Source organism: Echinops telfairi, unplaced genomic scaffold (genome assembly GCF_000313985.2).
Source record: "Echinops telfairi isolate 266 unplaced genomic scaffold, ASM31398v2 ScPeMD7_53;HRSCAF=182, whole genome shotgun sequence".
In the NCBI taxonomy this organism is placed as follows: Eukaryota; Metazoa; Chordata; class Mammalia; order Afrosoricida; family Tenrecidae; genus Echinops; species Echinops telfairi.
Window position 1 is genome coordinate 6,501,904 of NW_022103951.1, and position 23,928 is coordinate 6,525,831.

The 23,928-nt window shown below is 33.0% G+C and overlaps 1 protein-coding gene across 6 annotated transcripts in view; it reads right to left on the reverse strand.

Annotated features, from left to right (window-relative positions):
• The window catches only part of CNKSR2 (connector enhancer of kinase suppressor of Ras 2), a 294,934-nt gene that overhangs the window by 134,127 nt on the left and 136,879 nt on the right, over positions 1-23,928 (reverse strand). For 4 of the 6 annotated variants that reach the window (XM_004709920.2, XM_004709919.2, XM_004709921.3 and 1 more), the window contains exons 8-9: positions 21,805-21,873; positions 5,974-6,120 (exon numbers count right to left, since the gene is read on the reverse strand). In XM_004709920.2, the coding sequence (XP_004709977.1) occupies positions 5,974-6,120; positions 21,805-21,873 (216 nt within the window). The remainder of the gene's footprint in view (positions 1-5,973; positions 6,121-21,804; positions 21,874-23,928) is intronic. The other 2 variants (XM_030885794.2, XM_030885793.2) reach the window with 1 other exon arrangement.

The following is a 23,928-nucleotide window of genomic DNA, read 5'->3' on the forward strand; positions in this document are numbered from 1 at the left end:
ACATGGACTATACCTTTTCCTACATGCTATTACTCTTCTACAGCTGGAGGTACAGGCATGCATTACTCACAGTGCCCAAATCCTAAGTAAAATGTTTATATGAATCTCTTTAAATCTACCTTTATAACCCTACACCAATTAATGATAACTTACTACTGCTAATAGGACTCAGAAAGCTACTATGTAAAACTTGTTTATAAATTTCTCATAGGACCTCAACTAGAGGATAAATTTAATACTTTAAAGGTGTATCCCAACATACTCTATGGCAAAAATCATCCTCTGCATAAGGAGTATTGACTTGAACAATAATATCCTACTGATTCAGTGTAAACACCATTGGAAATTTGTCCTTATTGTGAAAGAAACTTTTCTTTTGTAAGAGATCACGGAAATCTCAGTTTAATCCCTTTGATGGCTCAGGTGTTTTCTTTGTACTCCCCAAATCTACCATCTCTAAAGCAACTGAGCACATCTGGAAGTTATCAATATAATATCTCTGAAATTCCTAATTATCTTAAAGACTATGAGAAAAGAATTTCTATATTTAAGAAATGAAATTTACATTTTATCAACTTTTGGCAAGGACGCCTTAATTTTGTTGTCTGTCTCGTAACTGATCCAACTTTGATAAGACCTACAAAAAGTATTGAATGAAGCCAATGACATAAACACAGCCCAAACATTAAAGATGAAAACAGTGCATTATGCATTGCGCAGGTATCTATAAAATTAACTAATGCAAACGTTCACACAAAGCTTGCTTTACCTTGTGTGGGCTGAGGTGGGGTGGAGGGAGATTCACACTGAAATACAAATGACCACATCAAGCACCATGCCCAGCCATTTATTTTATTCACTTTTGGAAATAAACACAGATTCAAATGGACCATAGTATCCCAATATGCTAGCACAGAACATTTATTCATCCAAGTCTTTCTCATTTGGTCCACATACACTAGTATAATCTCCAACACTAGTAACCAAATACTGTTTTACGTTAGCAACTCTCTTGATTATCTAAACAAATGTTCCAGGGAAAATGGATTCTGGATTTGGGGAGACAAGACAAGATGCCTCATACAATGTCTTAAATTCCTTAATGATATAAAAAAAACGCTAAGTCTAATTTGGAAAATGATTGGACATACTCTTCTCTGGCTATTCTTTTCATAGGTTGTAAATTACTTGCAAATAACTTAAGCAAAATTATTCCACTTTGAGGGGTTACACAGCTTTTTCTGGATTCAAAATTCATAAATACAAAATGACAGAATATTCTTTTATGAGCATGTAATTTTACCTCTCCTATTCCACTTGCAGAAAAATCTGACTACAGATTTGATATAGAAACCATATCACGTAACTTAGACTCTTTACACTTGTGAACAAAAGTTTAATGTGTGACACAATTGTTTGCACTGTTTATAATTTGGCCATGTGAAACAACCAATGCTTCTGCTTCCAGTCAGCACAATTATGTTGTCAGCTTTAAAAACTTACTTTTTCTAGTGCTTTTCCTAATATTACTTCACAACTAATGTTAATAATATTACATTATTTTTTATTAGTTCTCTTCACAAAACATGTTTCTAAAACTCAGTAACATTTTTTTTCCTTTTTTTTTGTCCCGACCCCGTAACACATATTTTCTATCACTATTGTTTTTTTTCAGTTACAAAGACCCATAACTTTAATAATGAAGTACGTGATAATTGCTTATATCTTTTGATTTTTACAGAAAGACTTTAACCATTCCTATCTTTATATGTTTGAAATGCAGTGTAAGCAGTATTTTCCAGTTTTCACACCAGGTGTTAGTCAAATACAACTGCTATGAATATTTGCCTTCTATAAAATATCCTGCAAAAATGGTATCTAAAGTAATGGTAAGCATTAAAACTTAAGCTGAAAAGCACACAATCATGAAAGTATAACTATGGCATGAATATAAGAGATTTATGGATTAGAAATTCAGTTTGGGAATATAATTCTAATGATACAGTTTGAATTTCATAAACTTGTTTTGGGCACTACTGTCTAGCAAAGATTCTAATGGTCATCTATGAGAAGCGTCCTCACCACATAAGGCTGGGCTCTCAAATGTTTTAGAAAATTGTTCATTCCCAATGATGATTTCAAAGAGCATTCTTGGCAAGGTACAACTAATTCTTCCATACATTTCTTATTAAAAAAAATCACACCACCCATGCATCCTCATGGTCTCTGCACATTAATGTAAAACCACAAACACATAAAAATATACCTTGAAGTGTATCCACAATTCCCTGGGATTTCTCATTGAGCTGGAAAGAACCTGTGTCTTCCATGCATACCAAGGAGTGACCATGCATACCAGAATACAGTACATGAGCAGAGAGTGCCACTAAGGGTTTTTTTTATTACGCTCTCATGAAGCAAAGAATTCCTAGCTTGCTATTTCAGAATAAAATGTTGTATCTCAGGTAAGACATCACTGCTATTTATAAATGGCTGCAGGTGAAAACAAATTCCATTTCAAAATATTAAATCTGCTTGGAGCATTTAACTAAGGTATCTCTTAGTCCTATAGTTGTGTTACACAATGCTTGAGAAACCAGAATTTAACAAAAGAACAGCCACATTTCATGAAATGTGCTAATGGAATTGCTCTGTGACCATGAGGCTGAATTGTATGCTTTTGTTTATTTGACTATCATATCATGAATATGCTTTGAAAGAAAATCAAAATTCACTGTTTTAGTGGATTAACATTCAAAGTCACTATCCCTTTTAGTTTTTCTAGAAAAAAATGGTCTTTTCATTAAAATGTAGTATTCTTTAATAATCTCGTATCTTGGGGATACATAAGGTTATGTCTAATTTGTGTGGGCACAAATTACTTTCTTTTAGTTAAAAAAATTCAATATTCCTTATATTAGGATAAAATTATTTTTTAAATGGATGCATTTATTCATATTAATGTCTACCTTCAGACTTCACAAACTTTTCCATATTTTATTGGAAAATTTTAATAGGTAAATTAAGCCTGGTATAGTATTAAAAACTGATGAAACAGACTGAGTTAAAGAAATGCCATGGCGTATTTCTTTTTGTACACGGGTTCTATTTAAAATACTTTTTAGTAGTACACCCTGTGGGAGAGAAAAAAAATGAAAGAAAGAAAACTAATGTTCAATTCCTTCAGTTTGAACACTGAAGCAAGCAAGTTTAGGGGCATTTTGGATCCACTGTATTTGTATACACCAGAAGCAAGGTTGGTCTTTGTGTTAATTTTGATACAGAGGACTAGTCCTATCATAAGCACTGGAAGAAAAAGGGACCTTTAAGCAAAGTCTTAAAATCCTACAAAACTTCTTCCAGGCCATCTCATTCCACTATTTCTTTTTGACTTTCTCTCAAGAGGTAGTCTATCTTCAACTTCCAGATCCTGACATCCTCAGTTTTTGTCATTTCAAAATATACATTGCATACAGATTCTGACCAGAGATTTCCTAGACGTTTTTACATTTGTAGCACAGGCCACAGCATAAGGAAATCTGAAATGGTACAATTTTAGGACTTCGAAAGAGGTTCCTGGAAAGATAGGTGATGATGGTGGTAGTGTACTATGTTGGAGGACTTACCAATAGCCGCACTCCTAAGACTTGTTTTAGCACCAGTAGGAAGCATTTTCTTAATTAGAACTAATAATCTTTCTACTGCTTATGAAATATGAACCCTGATACAATTTCTTGGGAGCAAGAGGCAGTTTTTTCCTAATAGTATTATTTTAACTATAGGTGGATGCTAATATGGTGAACCAAATTCAGTGGAAATAACAAATTTGTAAAAATGTTTATCTGCACTAGGGAAATCACTTGTGAAAATGCTGATTGTACCCCAACCCCTAGATTTTACCATTCTGAAAAAATAAATCTACAAATTCATATAGACTAGTTGAATGAATAATGAGGAGTAAATATAATCAGTGATCTGGTTAGGTACATTTCTTGGTGTTTAGGAATAGACCTAGGAATAAGACCTTAACATATATCATAGAGCTAGGAACATTAAAAAAAAATAAAGTATGCTTTCTAGCTTTAAATATACACATACCAATGGGTATTTTTAAAAATGTCTAATTTTGAATGTCAACATTTCATGTAAAAGTGATTTTGAACTAGCTCTTGCCATTATTTAATTAACCACTTTAATTTCTATTTGTGGAAATGAATCTAAGAGAAGAACAAAATTTCCATTTCTTTGCTAGAGATATTCTCCCCAAATTCATGGGTCAATAGTAAACTACCATCCCTTTAGTGTTCAATGTAAAAATACAAAGGACTGTTAAAGTTATAGAGCTGTGGTGGTAACTGTTAAACACTCAACTACTAACTGAAAGGCTGGTGTCGGTTTGAATCCACACAGTGTCTGTAAGGGACAAAGACCTGATGATTTGCTCCTATAAATAGTACAGCCAAAGATAACCCTCAGTTCTACTGTCAGATGGGGGCACTATTAGTTGAAGCCAGCTCAATGGCACTTACCACAAACAGAGATGAGTTATTTAAGTTTAAGTACACTACAAAGAGACAAAAAGCCAATGACTGACAATGGGGCCTCTTTTACAAAGTTCCTATCATTCAAACTTTGAAGATGGATCTTTGGGGGCATCATGTCAATAGGATACTATAGAGTGGAAGAACAAAGCCACTTATAACTGCAGTGAGAAAACAAAATGAGGCAACATGTACATCTGGTCTGCTAATGTATGTCTTAATGAGTCTTTGAACTTTAATGACCATGATAAAACTATGGTAATAAAATATACTGCAAATCAAATGCATTTGGACATAGGATACAGTTACATATAAATTCATTTGAAAAATAGAAAGATTCACATTAAAATTTTAAGAACCTAGTGCTGGAGCATTTTATTTGTTTTTATATGGTGTACGTATGAAGTCAACTCTGTGGCCAATAGGAAGTAAATTTTTAAACAATGAAAAATCAAAACAATCAATAAGGCCATTCGTATGTAATGGAGAGTTTAATTACTAGAAAAAATCTATGAATGGTATAAAATATTCATATAAGTGTATTAAAAATTTGCACAGCAGTCACAGCAAATGACAGTTTAATACATTGCTTTGAGTTTTTATCTGAACAGTGGGCAATGCTTCATTTCAGTGGGTAAATTTTTTAAAATTAGACTTTTAAGACAAGATAATAGTCACTTCTTTGTAAAAATTCAGATTTGTGATGCTAAAAAATTCTTTAGTGTTTAAAGATTATATCCTGAAAATTTACTACCTCCTTGTCTTTCATCAATCACAATCGTACTTAAAAATTTTCCTAGCTAACACTGCTTTACATTAATACAATTTAATCAATACCCAGAGTAATACTTTAGAGTGATGATTTATGCTGGGGGAAAAAAAAGCAGAAATTCGAATGCAACAATTTCCCTCATTCTGCCACTCAATGGTGGAAAGAGAAAAATGATCAGTTAGGAGGAATGTTCTAGTTACATTTTTATTATTAATTAAAACTTGATTTCCTATTTTTTATCAATCATTATCTTAGGAACTAATTTAAAATAACTTTATAAGCTATCACCTAGTTTCTTTAAGAAGTGTATGCAAATACAAGTTATACAATAGAAGATTATATCACAAAATGAAACTTTTTGTTTTCATTTCTATCCCTAGTTTGGCAATGAAATAACTTGTGGTTCTTTGGAATTAGGCTTCAAATGTTTACAAATTAAGCCAGGGTTCTTTATCATTTGGGTTTAATTATAGTAACTCTCAGATTTCATCACAATTAAGCCTATTAGGATAAGCTGTGAAGAGATCATTTTACAAACAAATTTCCAAAAGCATACAAGATTAATCCATATGCTGCTTAGATGAGGCACAATAAAGAAGCATTACTGAGATAATCTATGGCTAAAATGATGGTGTATGACTTATGATTAAGCTTCATTACCTGCAGAGCAAGGGGCTTCCATCTCATATTTTTCAGTAAAGCTGGTGCTGAGGTAAGCATGCTCTGAGGTCGCTTTTTCAAAGTTAAGATAACACCACTCGGGTCCTCTCGTAGTGCATTCACCAAATTTTTCAACTGCCACCCCACCTGGTAACCAGCAAAATCATTACAATAAAATTGAGGTACAGTATTCAAGATTTAATGTTTTCCCCCTTTAATAAGATTAGTTTTTTTAATCACATAATTGGTGTACCATCCTATCAATTTTCAGGAGATTTATACTCAAGAAAGAACTTTTATCACTGACTTGATTAGGCATGTTATTGCATAAGAGTCCATTTCAAAATGAGACAACATAGTGGACAGTTACCATGTCAAAGGAGAAGCTAGAACAGTATCCTGCCAATGGAGTAATTTAGAATGCAAAGAAATGATGTCACCATTAATGCTGCTCAGCTGTTAGGTCTAGCTCCAAGCTCTGTTCACAAGTCAAAAATTTAAAATCCACGTGCCTGAAAACAAGAACTTGGCAATGCCCTGAGCTTAAAAAAACACACCACATGCTTTCTCATCACCATCTTTGAGATAAATGTGGCACACATGCCCTTAAATCAGACTGGCATCAGACTAGCAATATCTGGTGCCGACACACCAAGGCAACATTCTGATGTATGGAAGCTTCAATAAAATAACCTTTTACCATGCTATAAAAATAGAATAAAAATGACAAGGTAATGCTTCTTCAATATAGCAGCTATTGGGAATGTATTCCAAATAACACTATAAACTTAGAATATTATGTGCTAAACTTAATGAAGCTATTTTATTTGACTATCAACTCAAGACATATTGTACAATTAAACCGAAGTACTTGGTAAATGTTCTGACACCTGGCTCAGATGTTAGTCATGTTAGAATACTTCATTATTATTTTAAATTTCTGAATACAGAGCAAGTTGTGTTAATATTTTTAATGAACTAGTGATGCTGTATCAGGTAACTGAAATCTTACAACTAGTTTAAAAAACACATTAAAGTTTATTATTCCAAAATTTGTTCTTTAAAAAAATTATCTATGAGGTAAAAACCTTGTATTCTAATTTGAATGAATTATCACATTCTAGGATGTGTTATATAAATATACTGGCTCGAAAGGTAGCCTGAATTTGAAGCAGTGCGTAAATGGTCTAATTTCTTATGAACCTGAGTGAAAGAGTGAGGGTGTATTTTGTCAGTTATTCATATTTTGTCCAGAAGACTCTGCTTCACTGGAGAGAATGAGCACTTCCCCAAAGCAGCACAGATCTCTAGCGACCACGATGAAGAGGTAATCTGGAATGCATCCACAGAAGGAGAATGGAAGACGCCAGTGTATTTAATGGGCATTATTTGAAAGTATAAGCTTAACTACTGCTGAGTTGAATGATGGTGAAGAAAAAGAGGACACGAAAGAAGTGAGACACTGTAAATACTTAAAATCTCAAGAGCCTCAGATACGAACCAAAAAATCATTGTGATATCTGCCTAATCTAAATAAGATCCTGCCAATTTAGAAAACACACACACGTTAATGTTGATCAACTATAATAATGGAACTGGTCAAATGTTTCCTACTACATATAAGTAGAAATTATTATGATCTCAAAGGCATATTACTTTGATTCGGATTCCTTTGATGGCTAAATAATGTCCCTATAGCCTTTCTACCAGCTAAGAGTCAAAGAAAAGCGAGCTTAAATCCAAAAGCTTGAAAAAAACAAAAAGGGCAAGAGAGAAGATTTCTGAGTTATAGGCTTGGAAGGAGAAAACATATTGGTTATATGAAGAATTTATGAGCAACAATTAATAATAACCACATGACTCATTTACTTAATAATCCAGTATATAAAGCAGTCAATATGATGGACATACCTTTCTTCCAGCTTATCTATTCTCAATAATGGGTTACACATAGCATTCTACCCAGTTGTTTTGTTCATTTTAGTCTATAAGTTCTTTATGAATAGTTAAAAGATTTCCGAGATAAATGGTGTTCAGTGTAATTTGACTCATCTCCATTCACACTTTCTATATGCTTTTTTAAGTAAACAATTAAAATAAAGAATTGCTTTTCCATCAGAAAGTAGAATTGTTTTTTAATGAGAAAGTTAATTTGGTTAGATTTGAATTTTACAGCTGAATGTTATTTAATGACAGCAAAAGTGGTTATATAACTTTAGTACTTTTTAATTAGGCTTCCCACTACCATTGACATAACATTAGCAATGTTTTCATAAGAAGCAAACACATATACACCAAGAAGCATAAAGAGTCCATGTCTTTGACTCCCAAAACCTACTTCCACTAACATAGGAAATAATTTGGATAAAAAGCACAAAGATAAATATATAATATGCGTGTTACACAACTGTCTGAACTTACCTAAATTATATTTATCTTTAAAATTTCCATTACTAAGAGAGGAATGTTGTTGTATGGCAGTGAGTTGCAAGATGATAAATGTACATCGATACTATTTTTGTAAAAAATGTATATAAAGTTACAGGAAGATATACAATAATAGTAGTGGTTATATTAGAGAGGCAGAGAGATTGTGATATAGATTTTCTTTTTTATAATTTTATATGCTGAATTTCTGGCAGTAAGAAGGAATTGCTTTTATAAACCACCACAAAAAATGTGCAGGTCAAATAGAACCTACTTCATGAATAACAGTTCTTAACTCCAGTTAAGAACTCATATATTTTAAGAATTACCTATTCAGTACCGCTTGTTCTGGATGGAGAATTTCAACAAAAACAACAAACTTGGCTCATTTCTTCGTTAATTATCTATTGTTGCTATATGTATGTGGGAAACAAAAAATATTATTTTTAGAACCTTTATGAAATACATCTATCAAAATATGAAGCTATCTAGGCCTACAACTTCTGAAGGCAATGTTTCCTTCTCTCTAACTCTTCCTCCAAGAATTCTGTGCTCTTTGATTTACACATAAAAAGGAAATTTTGACAATACTAGGAGATTCGAAATTGTGTTACTTTTCAATTTTCTTGGAGTTTCTGGAACAAAAAGAATTCTGAAGGGGCAGGATCAGGGCCAAAGGGTGGATGAGGTTAGGATTCCCAGTGAAATTCTCGTAGGACAGCCCTTGATAATTTTATTATAAAATTTATTTTATTTTAGGAAATCATTTTATTGGGAGCTCTTACAACTCTTATAGCCATCCATACATCAATTTTATCAAGCCCATTTGCACCCTTGATAATTTTAAATGATTAGATGCAAACTTTCCTGGCCTTTTTCTCACTAGTGCAGGTTTAATTTTCTTAAAACTTCACCCTAATAAGCTCTTCTGGTCATCCTGTGTCTTTCAAGAATATCTATCAAGATCACTCTCCGGAGCCCAAAATAAAAACACAGTCACCATAAGCTTCGGAGCTGATCTCTCAGTTTTGGGTCTCACTGGACCAGCAGATCTCCTCAGAAGTTACACTTTTGATTGGACATTTTTTCAAGACTCTGCATTGAGCTATAGTTCTAAACCTCCAGCTGCTGTATGGGATGGTGTGATAAAATGAGACAAGTTTATGTTACAACTTCAACAAATCTGGGGGCTTAGGTTATAAGCTCGATGAAATAGTGTACTCATGTAAAAAGAGATGTTAGTATATTGTAATCATTTTTCAAAATATGTTCTTCATTTTCTGAGTTAAGTCTTGTTGGTTTGGAATATTAAGTATGATATGATTGAAACAGAAAGTGTATTATTATAGTAATAATTTAAAAATCAGTAATTTAAATGCTATGAACCATTAATATGGAACAAAATTAAATAAGGTGTAAAATTTCAAGATAAGAGTATGGATAGATATGAAGAAAATTTCTCTAATAATCAAAGACATCAAAACAAGGAATTTGCTAACTTGTGAAACTCTTGAATATGAAACGAGATGTTAAACTATTTTTCTACAGGTTAAATGATTAGATGAATTCCAACGTCACAATGCGTTTCAATGATAACAAATGGAGGAAAATGAGAATAGATGATGACAATAGAGCAGTTTGAGCAAAAGAACAAGTATCTCGACTTGTCTTCCATCATTCCTTTCTCTCGATAACTAACAAATGTAGGTGTTCCCTTTATGGTAAATATCAGACATATTTCTAATATTTTATGCACTAACTACTTTCTTCATGATTCCCAAATGTCTCTAGTCACCCATACTTTCTATCATGAACTTGAGTCATGCATTTCCAATTATTCACTTCAGTTCAAGCATACTAACAGCTATTGAATTACCAGGCACCTATAATTTACCATGCTAGTTCTTAATATTTATGTTACATTCCTTTTATTTTAGTTATATTTCCATTATTTTGAAAGCCCATGAACTAAGCTTTGGAACTTTTCTTACATTCTGAAGAAACTAAAGCACAAAGAGGTAATAAGTAGCAATTCCAGAAGTCACATCCAAGCATCATCCTCTGAATCTCATCGCTTGCCCAAGTGAATGGAACTGTTCAGAAATCAAACTCAATTTTCCATTGCCCTCATTCACCCGAGACAAAGGTTCTCCATTCAACATTCTCTCGTTCATAATTTAGGCTCACCTATGATCTTTCCCCTTCATTTCAAATCCGTGTTTGTGTCATGAAGAAAAGATCCTAGCAAGGAGCACATCTTAACACTGCCTTAGTGCTGGGTTTAGTATCTGATCCCTAGACTTAAGAGAGCGTACAAGTGGTCTTTCTGCTTCTAGTCATTCCACAGCCCAAGAGACCACTATCATGTAAAAGTGTTCTCCTTTGCGAAACCTTTGAATAGCTCTCTGAGGTTCCACCTAATTAGCCAATTCCTCAACGAGGTCCTTCTTAATGTGACTACATCTTTGTCTCCTACTACTTTAAAGCATTGGTTCTCCAACTTAAGCATGCATCGGAATCACTTGATGCATTTAAAACTGGTTAAAACACAGTCTGCTGGGCCCTACTCGGAGTTTCTTACATAGTAGGTCTGGTGTGGTGACCAAGAAATTGCTACTTTTAACAATTACTCAAGTGATGCTCATACCCCACTTTGAGAACCTATGTACTAAAAATATCCTTAAATGTGGTGATTTACCCATGTTGAGAATATTTTAGGTGTTCAATATGACAAGATAGTAAACATAAATCACTAAGTGCTTATTGAGTCCTCCATGTATAGATACAATGGTAAATTACAAGCGCAGATTGTGCCTGATGAAAGACCATACTGAGCAGAGGGAGAGAATAGCAGGTGAATAAACATCTCCAGTACTTTAAGAGAAGCACCTGAATAAGATAAATACAGGATATAATGGGCACCCCCAAAAGTTACCTAACCCATCCTTGAGAGTTCAGAGTTACTTATGCACTCTCAGCTGAATTCTTTATGAATTGAACAAGTGAAGGGAGTGTGGGCATTAGTGGGGCGAAGAAAGCTGTGAGACAAAATATCACTTGTTTCAGCAATTTTCAGCAGCTCAGTACAGGTGGAAAACAGAACAAAAAAAAAAGAGGAGTCATGAGGCAGAATAAACACACTGGTCAGATTATTAGAAAAGGCTTTGTACAATGGATGATTTTAAAAGTTGATTGAGTAGTGAACATATATGTTCCCTTCGAACACTGGTTTTCTCAACTAAGCTGCTGCAAAAGCATTCTTCTCTCCCTGCTTTTAATTTTTATCTCATCTATAAAACCTTCCCTATGCACAAAGGCTCATCTTAAATACATCATAAACCTCTTCTTACACCTGGACAATACAGTATCTCTCTAGTTCCATTTTTCATGTATTGTCTCATAGTATACAAGAGTCCTGGTGGCACACCAGCGGCTCCATAGGAGAAAGATGAGGCTTTCTCCTTAGAGTTGTGGAAACCCACATGGGCAGTTCTGTCTAGTCCTATAGGTCATTCATTATGAGTCAGAATTGAATCAATGAGAGTGAGTTTATTTTTAGTTGGCCTTATACATTTTTCCTTGCCCACCTCTCTCTAACTACTCTCAAATGAACTGGATTTCAAGGTTTCCAAAAATAAAGATGGAGTCTTATTTATCTTGATATACCTTGCAATCAATAAGTCCTTTATAAATTGGATTTAAATACTGTTTGTTAAAGCTGGCCAAGGTTTTTTTGTGAGATAGTATGGTGAAATGAGACTATATATGTTTCAGAGACAACAAAGTGCCTTTAAACACCAAAGGAAGGTTTGGTTTTATAAGTAAAACCCAGATGTAGTGCTGATTTTTTCTCTTAATGTAATATGCCTGCTTGTAAAACTATAGTAGTTGTTCTTTATTCAATGTTACCAAATAAACTTTCCCTTTATAAATGAACTTTGAAAAACTATTAGTATTTCTAACTTGGATACTCAAGATTTAAAGGTATAGTGATGTGGTTATGACAAAGAATGACAGTGGATATAGATTCAATTTGTCACAAAAAGATACTACTTTATTATTTGTATTACACGAACACAGTTAAGAACGTGTCCCCCTTCTAGGGAAAGATAATGTTGTGATTATAAAGAGTCAACCTTTCCCTCTCTCAATCTTTTAGTAAGATATTTCATCACAGTAAGGGCTGGAACAAACCTCTTAAAAACCATGGCATGTATGTTACACAAAATATCTGATGAATTATATCGGTATGTTTTCTTATATGCTCAATTAGTACTATTATCTTCATTATAATTCAAGGTATCATTCTGTCCAAGGAATGGCAAGTTATATTGTTTACTAATCTATATATAATCCTGATTTTAGAATAAAAATATTTTACATATAGCATAAACAGGATTAAAATCCACCCAGAACTTCATTAAGGTATTCTAGCTATTATGAGCCAGAAGTTCTGTGTGTGTGTGTGTGTGTGTGTGTGTGTGCGCTTGCTTGCTTTGGGGGTGAAGGAACAAGTTGGAATTATTTTGATCAGGTTAAAGAAGACAGTGGGTGTCCTGGGTAAAGTACAACATAAGCTGGCAGGTATGGAATCATTGGTAGTCTGTATTAAGCACACAGAAGGTCTTCAGGTTAGTGCTGAAGAAAGATTTCCTTTCTGCTTAGTATATAAAGGAATGAAGTCTGTCTCTGACCCTTTCATGAATTGTGCTGGCCTGTTTTCCAAACAGGAACTGGATTCTTTGCCCAATATATGAAAAGATATCCACACCACTCAATCACCCCAAGTATCCAAAGTTATAAGGAAAGGATTTAAATTGATCAACTTAGATCTTCTTTACCTAATTCACAGCTGTATTTTGGAGTTAGTTATTAAAGAGCATCACTATAGCCACAGGTAGGAAAGTAGGACATTTCTTGGGATTTTTCAAATAACCATTTACAAGACAAAGAAACAAGTTAATCATCAATGCTTAGACATGATCCTGTGTATACTCAGGCTCTATCTCTCAGGTTGAAATCTATGAATGATGCCTCTTCACAAATGAAACTTCAGAGACTTGAAATGTCTTCTAATATGGATAACTTATACCCAAATATCATTTTTCTCTTTTAAAAGCACTGACGGGCCTTAATTCAATACAGATCTCATGGTGTGGCTAACGGCACTTCAGTGTTTCCTAAAATCTTTGGTTCTGAAATCATATTTACATTACAAAGAAATCAAAGTACCTAATAAATTCAATTTTTATACCAATGATTACCTATTTCTTTAGCAAAACAGAGCTATGAACAAAATATCCAATGCAAACATTTTAAAAGTAATTTTGATACACAATATTTTTAAAGAGCCTAGAAATACTAAATCTTGAGGACCAATCTATAATCTTCATCTTCTCTTAATACTTTTCACTAGCTACTAATGAAGAGATTCATATTAATCTCTAGTATATATGATCTCCCATAATAATTAATTCCCTAAAAAGAATGATATAAAATTTAAAAGATGAACTAAAGAATGTGCATTCTGTTAAGGGATTATATGCCAAAGTTATTTAAATCCAAGCATGAAACCATTTGAATAGGTGACTCAGTTTCCAGAAATTTTGAAATTTTCCAGTTTATGTATTTCAAATAAACCTTAGTACTGATATTTTAACACGTATGATAAAAAGATAATAGTCTTGGGAGAACACGAAACAAACAAGCATTTGAAAAGAAAGGATATGGGAATTAAGTACTTTATTTTAATGGGGAACAAAACCCCACAATTTTATTCATTCAATCATCTCACATCCTCCTTAACCTTGAAAGGAATTTATCCAGTGAATAATAACCAAGGTATTGTGTGTGTGTGGCTTAATTTTATTGTGAAACTTGGACCATGTTGAATTGCTCACAATTTTAATTTGCACATATCTGTTTAAATACTACTTTCACATGAATTTCACAGTCGTATATAATTAATGTGTATATGTAGTTTAAAATGCATATAAAAAGAAGGCACTAAAAGAGAACATAATTTTTCAATTATAAAGATGGACTGGGAGTCTGAGAAAGTCAACTTGAGCAATACAAGAAGTCCCCCCTTCCCCAGCCTACCACCATTTATTAAAAGCCATCTTTCTGGAATCTTTCAGCCCATAGCCCAAAAGATTGAGGGCTAAATCAGAATCCCTTGATTGATTCATGAGGAAGTTTATGGAAGGAACAAATTATTAATCATCAATTTTTCCTCTAACTTCTCTGAATCACACATGCATTTTTCACCAAAGGTGGTAACTTTCTCTATGCAGCTACTTGCACTATCTTCTGTACCTATCACTTATACAAACTGTAGCTTTTGTTTCGCTGGTATCTCTGCTTCTGTGGCAAGTTTATTTTTTAAAGGGTCCAGTTTATCATCTTGAACATAAAACTCTCTTTTCCTTCTTTGTTTCAGTTTGGTGTTTGGTACATATTGGGGTCTCTGAAGGTCAACGGTTAATTTGGGGAGGGGGCTGTATGGTTATGTTCATATATGCTGTGTAAAACTGAATTCAAAGCTAATTATTTTCAGTTCATAAAAATTCATGATGTTTTTTGACTTTCCCCAAACTTCCCCAAAACATAAGACTGACTGAGTCTGAAAACCTTTGTTATGAAGAGATGGAAGAGAAAGACAATTACATTCTAGTGAAAGGCAAATATGTGTGTCAATTTTTCATCATATCACATAACTTCATTCCACTAAAAGCACTAACATTTATTTGAAAAACCCAAATAAAGATTTATAACTGGGAATTTTATAAAGATATCTACATAGGTCAAATTGTAAAAACAATTTTTGTTTTACCTATATTTGGAAGTTGTTGAAAATCAACTGTCTCCTGTATTTCACTTTTGTTCTGTTGGTAAAGGCACTGGAAATAAGTTTATTTAATAAAAGAGGCTCATAATCACCAAAGTAAGGGATGAAACGAAGAATGTTTATCTAAATATAAAAAGTCCCTCTTAAAGTGTGAGAATTAATAAAGAAAATGTCTTTTCTTGTTTATGAAAACAAAATCATGCTTAAATTTAGGTTGGGATATAAAATTGGGGTGGAGGGGTTGGGGAGCAATCCAAACCTTGTGCTCTAAAGTGACAAGCTTCAAATTTTATATCATTTTGAATAATTTTTAAAAGCTATTTAGTAATAGACATTTCACATAGATATATTTATATTTTAACATTCTAGCAAATATTACAAAAGTATATATATTTATCAAAATATGAAATCAGTCTACTGAACTACCTATTTATGCATATATATGAAGAGGCCTCAAAAAGTTCATGGAAAAATAGGATTAAAAATTTAATGATATTTTCCCACAACCTTTTTCGAGGTCACCTCATATCTTGCTAAATAAATAGCTTTTAAAATTTGTTATAAAGTTTTCTTTTAATAACTTCCATATTGGCCATAAGTATTGTTACTGTAGATGTTATTTTTATTCATCATTTTACCAGAATTACAGCTATCAGAAAAAAACAACTAAATGTTGGCACTAAATAGAGCCATAGTAAACTCTACATGTCAATTTTCACAATTAAAGTTAATTGTTTATTGCCCAATATTAAGATAATGATATATAGAGGGGACAGTGTGAGAGGATGTGTAAAATTAACGAGTGGCTTTGTTCACTTAAAATTTCAGCCACTATGATATTCCTGGATTGAACCCTGTATTTGAATCTTAGGGCTACGTAACCTAAAAATGAATTTAACAGAAGTGTCCTTATCTCTTGAATTTCTTCCTTTATGGTGCTCTAATGTATTTCACTTTAATGTAATAATTTCTTTATCCTCTCCAGGCAGTTAAATGATAGCCACTAATTACCCATCCTTACAATTTATAGGAAGTAGATTAGGCAACTGTGACTGACATACTTCTCTTTTGATAGGAACTGGCAAAAGGGCTGAGATTATTGATACTGAGTTTCAAAATGTGCTGGACATTTAATAAGTAGTAGTAGTAGTAGTAGTAAAGAATTTCAACCAATAGATACATTTTAAATGCATATAAATTAATTACTCATAAGACACATTTTCAATTCAATATAAAATAAGTAAATAATATCAACTGTATGCTGACACTGAAAATCACACTAAAAATAAAATTAGAGTACAATTTTAAATAGCAATTACATATTTCAAGATGAGACTAGTAAATTAGTAGCAAACATAAAGAAATAAATCAAGCTGCAGAGATTTGCAAAGAAAGTAGATTTTTTGACAGGAAGTTAACAATGCTAAGGAATCATACAATTTATTGCCTTTACATAAAGTCTTAATAAACTTTAATGTTACAAGAGAAAAATGCAATCTGTTGGATAGTAAAATAAGAAATTGATTTTTCTAGTCAAAATAATTTATTTTAGTATGTGGCACTACAAAATCAGTTTCCCCACATTCTTATAAAGTTTAAAATAATCCATGTAAAGAAATACATGACTATACAGTAGAACCTGAAATATTATGAATAACTGAAATCTAGAATTCAGTTTCCTTTAATTTTGGGTAAAAGTCTCTTCAGTGATTTCCCCCCCCTTTTCAAAAGAGAAAAATTCCCTCTATTAGAATTCAAATTTCTTAAACTGCTAACATAGTTATTTTAAAGTATTAATAATTTATTAAGTGATATTTTAAACACTACAAGAACACATTTAATCTCCACAATCCAGTTAATCGTTCATTTTTACAGGAATGGGGTACACCACATAGACTGTCATTTGATTTCTCTTTTTTCAAATTTTGAGGTATAAGCAAATTTGTAAGAAAAATGTCCTCTCCTTTTAGAATATATAACAGAAAGAAACAGACAAGAATAAAACAGAACAAGCAAAAAAATGGAGTAAAAATAGTCATGTGAGAAAAGATGAAAATGTTAAAGGAGAAGTAGCTGCAATTAGAAGAAAACCCGAAAAAAAAAAAAAGACAATTTATAGTAAGTGAAAAGAGAAAGGGTATCTGATTTTAGACCATAGAATGGTACTGATTCCACTCAGTGAGGTACGGAAACTGATCATCACTGCCAAGTCCAGGGAATAAGTGGCAAAAAATCCTCTCCTGTTCTGAAGGTGAGGAAATCAGAGGGTGAGAATGGAGCAAAAGGGGAGAGGCTACAGTGTGAATAAAAATGAGGGAGACACTTTTGTAAAAATTTTCAGATGACTGAATCTGTGCCCTTGCTTAACCCCATTCCCACTGCTATCACCTACTCATCTTGCTCAATGTTTAACATTTTTAGCAGTAATAACAATCTCTAGGTTACAGTACTCATTTTCCATCTCTTGCTAATCAGTGATCATCACACTGACCACTTGTCACCATCTATCTTTTCCTAGACTGTCCAAACCTGGTTATTTTTTTTCTCTTTCAACAGCCTTGCTAGCCATATCAACTGAATCATTTCATGCCCCAGTGTAGTCACCAGGTTCCAAAAGACCTTTCAAAAATAATAGCCAATATGCTTTATATTTATACAAAATTAAAGGACAAATTTCAGAATGCTGTGTTCGACCATCATGTGTGCCATTCTTTTCAATGGACAATTCTAAGGAGATAAGTATCTGGTTTTAATATGGATGGAATCTCCTACCCAAGACATGAAACATGAAAATTAACAGATTCGTTAGGAATATGCCAAAATAGCTTTAATTACTATAAATAGTCCTGTGAGGTTAAAAAAGAAAGAAAGAAAAAAGAAAACATGCATCATGAAGGAAGAGTTGCTGATTCAAGCTATGCAGAGATATCTCCCTGAGAGAGGAGTGTAGCGGCAGATGAAGTGGAAAAACTCTTGGGAGAGTCCAGCAGCCTGTGAGGAGATGGATCTTCAGTGGTGGGGAAGACAAGCAATAAGACTCAATCTGCTTTGCTTGGATGGTCATGATTTTTCCTTCTTCCTACCTGGCAGTCACGGTTTCTCGGCCACAGAAGTAGGTTGGGTAGATAAGTTAAAAGCCATGTATAACTTTAAAAAAATAGCAACATGAAAATGGGCATAAAACTTCCAGTTTCGTTTCAAATAAAAATATGTTTTAAAAAGCAAACTAGGAACACACACGTCTAACTGGACATCTTGAAGATATACCACATAGTAATTTCAAAAATAATAATTGAATTAATCTGTGATTCATTCAACTTTGTTAGACACTTAGGGGGAACTTTCAAGCAACTTCTCTATGTTGTAAGTTTTTATGTTGTACATAATTACCTGTAAAAGGTATCCTTAAGTATACTTAAGCAGTAGGAAATTTTACAATCATAGAAAAACGCAAACTGGGCTAATATCATCTAAATGAATAAGATTTTAACATTGCTTTTCTCATTATTGACACTAAATTGATTTTTCATAAAATTAGAAATAAATAAGCATCATGGTCAATTATCTCATGGATTAGAGAACTAATATGAACTGTAGATTTTAAGTATAACTAGGCCATACTTTAACGGAGCTTATTATTACATCATGACCAATCCATAAGGTCCATGGTAGTAAAAGCAAGAATAGGAAGGGTCCTTGAATATCACAAATACTTTACACTTGTTTCCACTAATGTATCTACCTAGCAACCCTTTCCTAGAAACATATGCCAGATAATTTGCATTTCATCACCTCTGTCTATTGTGTAGTAAGAATTTGGAAGCATTGTAAATACCACAGCACAGGCAACATCTAGAAACACAAAGTAAGTTGCATTCAACAAAACACCTTTCCCCGGACTCCCAGAAATATTCCACTTGATCGAACCCAAAAGAGAGTATCTAGTCATTGAGAGAATTAGTAAGCAAAGCTACTGTCATAGAATTCAACATATTTTTCTAGAATGAGAGAATGCCTCTAGAATAAAGGAAAATCAATGTGCAAGCACTATAAGCTGTTAATCGAGAAGTGGACTCAGGTTGACCCAGTGTTCTAATATGTAAAGGGAGGGAAGAAAGGTGGGAACATTCTTTTTCATTGAACCCCTAATGTGTGCCCCACACTGTGAGAGGTGTGTAACATATGTAGTCTATCTGAGGGGAAAGAATAGAAGTGGTAGTAAAATTACATTTCAAATTCACTTCTAACGTTACTTCTCGCTTCTTCTCTCTTACCTTGAGGTTCACTAGTCTCTCACTAAATCTTGAGATTTATTTACATGCTTACTAGAATCTTTCTCCCTTTTGTTTGATCATTTTGCAATTTTAGTTTGGGAAAGCAATGTACTAAAACTGAAGTAAGGATATGGGCCTTAGATTCAGACTGCCTCAAGTTGTGGGTAAATTAAATAAGCATTAGCACCCTCAATTTCCAAAAAATATTTACTTTTTAGGATTATTGTAAAATATGAATGAAATAAAATATGTAGTGCATGGCACAGAGCAAGAACTCAGCAAGTGTTGACTATTGTTATTATAATTATGAAACAAGTAAACTGGAGCTCAATTAATTAGTTACCACAACTCACTGAGAACCCTAAGTCAATTTCAGGAGCAAAAACCGGAACCCACTTTCCTCAGCCGTCATTCTGTATAACTGTCATTATTTTAGACTATTCCTATGATGAAAAAATATACATACACACTCTTATCCTACTTAAATCTTACCTACCGATACAGATTCCATCACTTTACTTCTAAGCCTGGGGACATAATCATATCCATTTGATGACCATCAGACCTTTGTTCTACAGACTATTCCCCTTAAACGTTTTTTTAAATGTTGTTGTTGCTTTCCCCTTAGATATTATTTTCTACCCTCAGAATCAAGTAAGTGGAAACTCATGCAGGAACTATCCACCACATGTCATATTTGTTAAGGTCACATTTCAGAAATGGAGGCAGTGTGAACATTAGAAGAGGGAAAAACTGCCAATATATTGAAGCAGCTGCTTTATCCCATAGCCCAAATCCTCATCCTAGGGGAAAAGAAACTTCAGTCAGGACAACCACTTTGCATAGTTTCAAGTAATGAGAACTTCCTAGTCATCAACACATTCACAGTATGGAAAAGCTTTGTCTCCAACCAATATATTCTATATTATCTAGTGTCTTAATCCCACAAACTTAAGCTTTCGTTTAGATAATGAACTTATTGAACAAGCATAGTGTGATTATCAGGGTTCAGGAGCCTTTCCAAAATATCACAAACTTCTCAGTTCATTCGAAGGCAAAATTAAAATAAGTCCCTTTGCCTTGAAATCAGAATCATTGAGGAAAATCAGTCTTTTAACACAAGTCTTCTTTATCTACAAAATATAGTTTTCTTTCTAAGTTTCTTTTACCACTAAGACATAAAATAATAAACTTAGTTAAAGGGTTGCAATGAGAATTTTGTACTCTGAGAGTTAGTGAGCTACAAGTAGAATATTTATCAAAAAATTCAAATGAAGATATTTATATTAATAATAATCTGATTTCTAAAACAATACACATTATTTTGGCAGAAAAAAAGTAGAGCAAAGTGAATCAACTGAGGCACAGAAAATAGTAAGAAATGAAAATAATGTAACATTCATTTTCTAAATTTAGGATTAAGAGAATCCTTGAAAATTTGCAAAAGTCACAGAATGCCACTGTCATTCTTAGCTAAATAAAGTCATGAAGTTCATAATCTACTCACTGCCCTCAAATTGACTCTGACTCACAGTGACCACTTAGGACAGAGTAGAACTGCCTTCTTAGCGTTTCCACTCTATAATGTTTATAGAAGTAGACTGCCATATCTTCTTCCTGCAGAATAGCTGGTGGGTTTGAGCTCCTGACCTTTTGGTTAGCAGTGTAGCTATTTAGCCAATGGACCACCAGAACTCCTTATTACAACATTTTATTAATTTATTTAATTAATGCAATCATTTTTCAATTAAAACTAGAGTCAAGAGCTCTTCTAAGAAACGAGGACACAATTCAGCTACTAAAGCTTAAAAATTTCAAAGAAATCTATACTTAAAAGGAAAAAATAAAAAAACCTAGGCAGGTGTTTTAAGTAACAAATCAATCCTAAAGTAAGTAAATCAAAGTAAATGATTATAAAGCCTATTTCCCAGGAAATTAAACTTAGAAAAATTAAACTTACAACAGTTATATCAAGAAAATATCAAATTTATATGCATCACCACTTTAATTTTTATCAAAAATTACTCTCTCAGTTCATTTGGTGTATGATGTTATCCTACACCTGTCCACATAGTATTGTATGCTTGACTGAAACCACCACCGATAATTCATGTTCTTTTAGAACCATGGCTACATTACATCAAAGAATGAGGGATAGCTTTTCAGTGATTTCCTCAATTATTTTACACTCAGACAACTTCATTTCATTAGTATTTTGTAAAACCTTAGAAAATCTTTAACTTAGTTCTTCCCACTGACTCTTAAGGTAATTATACATACCACAGTCTGATGATTAACTTGAATCACTTCATCGCCAGCATGGATTTTCTTACACCGATCTGCAGGTGACTGAATTTAATATGAAAGAAATAATAAAGGACGTAATTTTATGAGTTATTTTCTCTCTCTGGCAAAACAATAAGGTAATCCCTTTAAACTAGACCAACTTTTTAATTATTGTCTTCCAGGAATTAAACTAATAAAAATTGTTACCAGTATTTAATATGTTATTTGTATTCTGTATTATGACAGGAAATAAATGATAATACTAACTTAATGATAATTTTAACTTTTGTAAAAGTTATGCAGACAACCCTGCTAGGTTCTACTGGTGAATGGCTTCAACATACATTTTAAAAGATTACCTTTTATATACTTTTTGATCTTTCTACTTAATATACATAATTTGCATAAATCTATAAGCTTACATCATCAGCATAAATATGTTGAAGACTAACAATTAAGTTGCTAACTTTTTCATCACAAATAATGTCAATGCTGAATAAGTTAGTAAAGCAAAATAAAGATAGATAGAAAGTAGCCCCAAACTGATATTCTCTCTCTAAATATCTAACTGTACGATGAGCAATTTCTATGTTTTATATAATATGATACATTGGCAAACAAACCACATGCAATGTATTAAAATTAAAATGCTAATGCTTCTATAGGATATAATAAACCCATCACTTTTTTCTTTATTCTCATAAGAGATTTATAAAGCAAACAATAAAAGTAATTTCTAGTCATCTATTTTTCATTTACCTCCAATTTCTAATGAGGAAATCTTAAAACAACTTAACCTTAATTCAATAAATATAGGTTTGATGAGTTGTTTAATAAGTTATTGAATACAAAAATGATCATCTGATGTACATACCATTACCTAATTTACAATGAAATGTTTTAAAACTTAATGTTAAAATTATCTGCCATAAAGAAGAATTCAAGCTAAGACATCTCACAAAGTTACAGTCTGTGAAGTAATAACACAAGCATACTACTAAGGACTAGATTCAGCTAAGGATGAAACCCTAAAGATGACAAGAAAAAATGTATTTGTTCCATAGACCTTCATTAGTAAAAGAGATAAATACCATGTAACAACCCTGAAAAGATAGTTAGCACTATAGAGTCTGTCCCTATGTCATCTGATTCACAACTGATCATTTTTAAGGAAAGCATACAGAAGAAATTTCAAGCAAATGGTCCTGGTTTGATAGAAAATAGCATTTGTAACACATAAGTTAAAATGAAAATAAGTCACATAAATTGTAGACTTTCAGAGTGAAGAAAGATACTACAGATCATTGTGTGTAAATTTCTCATTTTACATATGAGAAAAATAAGAAATAGGAGAGTGAAATAACTGTACCACTTTAGTGAGCAGGTTTACTAAGACTGAACATATCTCCTATTTATAAATGACTAAGCATGCCAAAATCTCTAAAAATTTTTCAAGAAAAAACAAATATTACGAAATTCATAAGAGCAAAGCATAGAATACGCAATGCTTTTTCACATATCCCACACAAAAGACATATTTTCCTATCAAGTCTTCAAGATGTATTTCAATTCATCATTTTTTCCCTGATTCTTTCTGATTTCCCTTGGTGGCATTTACTAATTTTTCCTTTGGTCAAAAGATTTCACTACCTGTTTACAAAGATAAATTCAGACTTAGGGTAGCAAATGTAGCATTAAAAAAATATTTTATCGCCTGGGCCCCTGCCTGGAGCCTAGCTGACGTGCAAAAGAAGTTTGTATTAGATGGACAGTGGGCCCCTACACAAGTACTCCCCCAACACAAGAACACTTTGTTCTAACAATTTGGCAGTCTGAGATGCTCACCTACCTGACATGATCGCTGAAGACAATGGGTGCACAAGAAAATGTGGTGAAGACAGCGGATGATGCTTGGCTACCAAAAGATGTAACACCTGAAGTCACTGAACACAATGGGTGCACAAGCAGGTGTGGTGAAGAAAGCTGATGGTGCTCAGCTACCAAAATATATAGCACCTGAAGCCTTAAAGACCTGAAGATAAACAAGCACCAGCTAGCTGAGAGACAACAAAACCCACACGGAAGAAGCACACCAGCCTACCCCTGCTCGATCGCTGA